The 6,727-nt window shown below is 36.3% G+C and overlaps 1 protein-coding gene across 1 annotated transcript; it reads left to right on the top strand.

The window, feature by feature from the left end:
- The first annotated feature begins 303 nt into the window (after window positions 1-303).
- LOC109099861 (QRFP-like peptide receptor) lies at window positions 304-3,522 on the top strand. The gene has a single exon (XM_019113345.2). It carries the CDS (start codon window positions 333-335, stop codon window positions 1,623-1,625), a length of 1,293 nt encoding a protein of 430 aa, XP_018968890.2. The 5' UTR covers window positions 304-332; the 3' UTR covers window positions 1,626-3,522.
- Window positions 3,523-6,727: the final 3,205 nt, after the last annotated feature.

Raw genomic sequence — 6,727 nt, 5'->3', positions numbered from 1 at the left:
CACACACACACACATTTACTAAATGAGGACATTTCATTTACTTTATTTGTATTTATACAAAGCTAAATATATAGAATTATCTTTCAATATTCTGTGCATATTTAAAAACTATAACTTTTTAAATAAATTATTTTTACATTTATGGAAAAAGTTATTTGATAAATATTTATGAATATATTATCTTATATGTGTGTGTGTGTGTGTGTGTGTGTGTGTGTGTGTGTGTGCATAAGGTATATCCAAGTATCTCTATTGATGATATATCGATATTCCTGATATTCATGAGGGTGGGGGCGTTATGGAGATCCTCAAGAAGCGGATGGTCAGATGAAATGGCACACAGAGAAAACATGAACACCTCGAGCATTTACAGCACATTTGGACGCTTCTTCCCAAACAACTTTTCTCTTTGGGAGCATCTCCAGAAGAACTGGACCACGCGTGATTTGACGCCTTTCTCCATCGACTTTCTGTTCGCGGGTCATGAACCGGACACTATAGTTTTAATGGTGATGTATGTGATATCTTTCGTGACCGGACTGGTGGGGAATATCATGGCTCTGTGGGTCCTGACGCGCCGCAGGAATCGCTTGTCTGGAGCTTCAGCCACCAGGAGACTCCTGGTCAACCTGGCGGTGTGCGACATGATGGTGGTGTGTGTCTGCATGCCGGTTAACTTAGGACATCAGGTGTATAACGCCTGGGTGTTTGGAGACTTTCTGTGTCGAGCTGTGCCGTTCGTTCAGGCGGTGTCAGTCTCTGCGAGCGTTCTGAGTCTGGCGGTGATAAGTCTGAACAGATACTACAGCGTCCACAGTCCTCTGCACGCCAGGTCTTTCTTCACGGCCAGCAGAATGATATGCATGATAGCTGTGGTGTGGGTCGTGTCTTCTGCATTATGTTTGCCGTTATTTTTCATGAACAGAACCAAGACGCTTTCCCTTCTAGACGGGCTGCACACTGTGACCGTGTGCGTGGAAAGCTGGTCTAAAGTCAAACTGCGCCAGGGTTACAACTTTTTACTCTTCTGCGCTTTGTATGGATTCCCGGTGGTCTTTAACTTAATCATTTGCTTCCTGACCGGTTGGAAACTGAGTAGAGGAGGCACTGCATCAATATCAGATCCCAACCAGCTCGCGCTGACCTCTTCGACATCGCGCCTGAAAACGCGCAAGAGGATCGCCAAAATGGTCTTCGCGCTCGTGCTGCTCTTCACTTTCTCTTGGCTGCCACTCTACGCCGTGGACATCTGGATCGATGCCAACATCCCCAGCTCTCCTGACCGAAACGACGAGCTGAGCAACGTTGAGCATCGTTGGATTCTCCAGAGCAGACCCTTTGCGCAATGGCTGGGTCTCACCAACTCGTCCCTCAATCCCCTCTGCTACTGCTTTGTTGGAAACTTGTACAGATCGGCCAAAAGGTTCAGAGAAAGCTACAGAGAGAAGATGTCTTCGGTCTTGAGTCTGACCAATAAATCTTCAATTAGAAATTCCGCGTCTAAAATCCAGCCGCGCAACTCTGGCTCATCCAGGAGGTTTGCTTCGGAAACGAGGAGCGACACTGTTTTCAAGCTGACCAGAAGTAAAAGCGTGTCTTCGACGACCGTGTGTGAGAGTATTTGACCTGTTGAGCATGAGAATGTACAGACAGACTATAAACAAAGACGGAGATGTTAATAGGGTGATGCTTTATAAACAACTTTCATTGATAAGTCATTAGCAAACATCATATGCTGCTTAACAGAGTAGTAGTTCGTGTACATTTCAGTCTAAATATAATTTTTTTTAAGTTTCTTTGTGACACAATAACATGCTTCTATTTTGCATCTATTGATTATTATTTTTTTCTTTTTTATAATTAAATTTTTCATTAAAATATTTCCAGAATAATTTGAATTTGAAGAGTATTTGGCATGTCTCTTTTTTCCAGTGTTGACTTAGACTTATAATGCATAATGTAATATTGTTAATAGATTAAAGATGTTTTAAAAAGTTATTAATCAAAGTTATCATTTAGTATAAATGTAAATTATATATTTATCTTGCCTATTTTGATGGGGGTTTTTTTATTATTATTATTATTATTTTCAGTTAAATAAATGAATACCAGGCTTGTTCTGAAATCATATATGAGTGGAAAATTGTGGTCCGATTTCTGGGGACAAACCCAGAGCGTGTGGCTCAAGTCAAGATTAATGGTATACCGCTGAGAGGCTTTAGCCCTGACGTGTGGTTGTCTGTTATTCTTCCCAATTTTCCCCGGTAGAAATCTGAAGAGCTCTAAATTATAAATATTCCTACTGCTATACATTATGACTGTATCACCGCACCATGTTTACAGTCTTTCTGTAAACTGAAGTTATAAGAAAATTACAAATTAGAGTTATTATAAAAACATAATGCTTTTGTTCCAGTGTTTGCTGTCACTCAAGAAAATTACTTGGTTGGAGATGGATATATTTATTGATGTTTTTGTTTTATTTTTACTGATGTTGATTACAGATGTACACTCTTTCAGTGAATAGTAACCCTGTAATTTTGACAAACACATCTCCACAATTTTCTGTGCAATTAAATGAATTTCACATGAATCCGGACAAATGGCATTCTAAGGTTATCCTCAAGTGCAAAAGATTTTCTGTGATCTGTGCAAGCATGCTATATTTCAGAAACTGCCAGCTTTGCTTCTGAAAATTGACTGTGCATAATTTGCTTAGAAATGAATGCAAGCAAGATACATCAGAGATACATTGCAAATGAGTGCTGGTTATTGTAAATTTGACATAAGTGTCACTTCAGATGCTGATACTATTATAAATACCCAAATAAGCTAATGCTCTGCATTTGACTCATTTTAATGAATATCTAATTTTCAATCAGTAGTGTTACCACCACTTAAGCTTAAAATGCACACACATCGATTACATGATATAATAGTCTCTTAATATGTCTTAATATTCTGTGCTTAAATGTTTAACACAGCATTTGAATAATATGTCATCTCGTTTTTGATAAAACGGTTAAAATTTCAAAGCTCATCTGAAGCACAGCAAAACTAGCTCTATTTTTCCAAATATATTACTCTTTTTTTCTCTTTTTTGAATAGCCCTAATGCATTACCATAATTTACATTTTTTACTGTTTATAGCAGGGAAAATAGAGTGACTAAGGCTATTTTGCTTTAAAAGATCTCAAGAGTGATTACATTTATTTAAACTGAATGTCTAGCACAAATGGGCTCCTGTCAGTCATTGAAAACAAATGAGTGCCTTAATGGATATAGTGCCCCTGTTAATAACCTCAGAGAGCTTGTGCCGTCAACAATTCAATCTTGTTTCAAAACAAAAGGAACGTCGGTGATAAAAAAGCATGTCATTTGATGTGGCTTTAAAAGCGTAATTCAAAGTCTTATATTAAAACAATTACTGCAGCTTAATAATTCACACCTGATGTAGTGAATAAATGACACAATATTTAAGATTTTAGGCTGTTCATGTTCATAGGCAGTCTATGAATGATCCGAAATTCCCTGCAATAACCACAGTCATTGTTATTCAGTGTGGCTGTTCATTTACTGCCTCATTCTGCTTTGTATTTTGAGGATGGAGGAGAAACCTGTGAGCATACTCAATAAATTATAGTTTGGTTTTCATCAGACTTCGGCTGCAGTTACTCTTTCTCTCTCATCTGGACATCTAAAGGTATCCATCTGTGAAACAAGAAATGGGCTTCTTACCTTATATCTCTTCAGTTCAGCCACTGAGTCTAACTGAATGTTTCAGTCCACCCAGTGGCTTCTCTTCAAAGGTCCTTTTTATATTCGATCAGTTTAATTGTGGTTTGTAGGATAGATTCTATATGAAGGTCTTCAAAAACAACATAAAAGGCTTTTGAACCCTTTTTATTTCTTCTGTCATTAATGAATATACCAACCAGCTAAAGGGCAATATAGGGTACAACAACACTAAAGGAATAGTTCCCACAAAAATGAACATTTGCTGCATGGAAATGTATTCACCCTCAGGCCATCCAAGATATAGATGAGTATGTTTCGTCATCACAACAGAAGAATCAGTTGCTCTCCAATGGATCATCAGCAGTGAATGGGTGCCGTCAGAGAGTTCAAAAAGCTGATAAATACATCACAGCATTCCACAAGTAATCCACGAGACTCCAGTGAATCAGGTAATATCTTGTGAAGTGAAAAGCTAAGAAACAAATCCATCAACTTTAAAACACCACATCAAACATATTTGTTTAGAACTCTATTGGACTGTTTATGCTTGTAAACAGCACTTGTTCTGTGCATATTTCTCACCTGATTCAGATGAGACAAAGCAATGTGGATAGAAGACTTACACACACACACACACACACACTTACACTGTTTATGTTAGACAAATTTATAAATGGAGAAAGACACACACACACACACACACACACACACATATACAGAATTTTAAGCAAAAAAATTGTGTGAAGAAAAATAATAAAATAAGTTTGTTTGAAAAAGTCTATTGTGATGGTCAAAAGCAGTATGAAAAAATATGCAAATATATACAACAATATATTTTTTGAGAAATAATGTCCTAATGATTGAGAATTCATGAGAGCATTTTGACTCGTGAGAGGATCTTTTCAATGAGTCCTTTAGCAGCCCAAGATCAAGGGGCTTTTTACTCTAAATAACATCCTTTAACATATTATGTATTGTTGATTTAAAGACCTTACAAAACTGAAAATCATAAACAAGTCTAACGTCTTAAAATATCTATGATATTTTCTGGGATTCTCATCAGCTATGAATCTGCCGCATGTAAAAAACAAAGTAATTAATTGCTAATGACTTATTTTATTGCATGCAGTGACTTGCAGTGAAGGATCAGGACAGTTTTAAAACATAGTGACAGACAGCTGTTTATGAAAATGTGGTGGTGTTTTTTGCTGTCATTTGTTGTCAGCGCTTGTCTGTTTCAATAGCAAAGCTATATTCACAACAGACTGCATTTTGATCTCTCTGTCCCCACACAAGCTTTCCCCATTTTGAAAGTCACAGTGTGTTTCCTCTATTCTATCATTTATTTTCGTTTCCATTTTCTGGATCTATCCAGTATAATTGCACAGCATTATTACAACAATCATAATTGGAAACAGTGTCTAAACATGGCACTTAAGAGTAATCAAGTCAAAAAAGAGGTGCATAGTTAATTTAACCTGAGAGTTGTAATCAACCATAACTGAGCTGGAATCATTTGCAAAGAGCTGCACAGAAGCAGGAGAATGAGGTTTATGACACAAACGAGTAGATTTGCATATAAATGTGAGTTTAATAGTAAAAGTCAGGCACATTATCATAATTGCACATGATTATTTTATGCAATGTTTATTCAATTTTACAGTGATTATGTTATTATGCCTTTGCCTGCTGAATATTTTACAAGTTAGCTTTATTTTTGACCTGAATACTTCACTTCTTTTTTATACTTTAAAAGTTCACAAAGTTTATTTTGCCAAGAAATTAATTCCCAGAAATACTGAGCTCTATTCCCACTGAAATGCTTTTTAATACAAATGAATGATTCTTTCATCAGTGCAATAATTTCTTCCGGGTTCATAATGTGTCAGGTCATCTAAAGAGCCAGCACAATAAAACATTCACTGCCTCCTCTCAGTAGTGACAAGCTGATATGAAACTGTATATATTTCAAATCTGAAATGGAATGACTCAGACTCATGAATTTACTCATCAATGAAGCAGAAACAGATGAATGTTATACAGCACTGCAAACGCTGCAGTCCTGGTCCAGTGTCAGAGACATTTGAATTTGTAATGTGGTTTTTCTGTAGCATACAATATTTTTGGCATCCTGGATTCACAGTCAGTGCAATAGAAGGGTAAAGATGAGTGGGTCACTGATAGGGGCACATTTCATTGGGTTGGTAAATGAAATGATGGGGAGTTTTTGAAATAGAGGGCAAAACTCTTGCTTTGAATTCGTGCTCTTAAGGCATTTTAAGACACAGAAGCAATTTCAGCTGTCAGTCTTACTATATACCCTTGTGAAAAAGATCCACTGTACCATACTTTTGAAAAAGAATACTTATTAAGGAAATAATACGCTTCAACAGAATATTCTAAGTTTGAATTAAAAGTAAGGTTTTCAGACACTTGACTACATATGCATTGCATTAAATGAAATGTGTTAGAATTTAAATGTATATTAAGTGTAATTAGTTTTAGAAATTAGAACTTTAGAGTGCTTTTTTGACCCACTTAAGTAGAACTTTAGTACATCTTTGAGATATAAATATATTAACTCGCAGAATGTCATTTCTAGATGTATGTCATATATGTATGGCATACATATTTGTAATGATGAAACTGCAATTTATTACAGTTAAAATATATCGATATAATTATACAGTTTATAAAAAATATGACTTTAAATGTAATATTGAATAATATTGACTACTACAGTTAAAATTATAATGGTAATTATGGTAATGGGGTGAAGAAAGGCCTCCTGTAGTGAATCCATGTGTTTTTGTAAGAAAAATATCCATATTTCAAACATGTTTTCAGGAGAGGCAACAGAAGTATAGCTTCTCTGGTTTGTAGCCTAAATCCTCAAGACTGCAGCTTTGGAAGTCTTTGCCCATCTGTGGAGAATGTGATGTTCTTTTAATCCCGCTGTCAGGCACACGGGGCCTAGGCCAAACTGGGA

The sequence above is a fragment of the Cyprinus carpio genome, chromosome B12 (genome assembly GCF_018340385.1).
Source record: "Cyprinus carpio isolate SPL01 chromosome B12, ASM1834038v1, whole genome shotgun sequence".
Classification (NCBI taxonomy): Eukaryota; Metazoa; Chordata; class Actinopteri; order Cypriniformes; family Cyprinidae; genus Cyprinus; species Cyprinus carpio.
The sequence above is the reverse complement of the archived record's forward strand: the minus strand, read 5'-3'. Positions and strand labels throughout refer to the sequence as shown.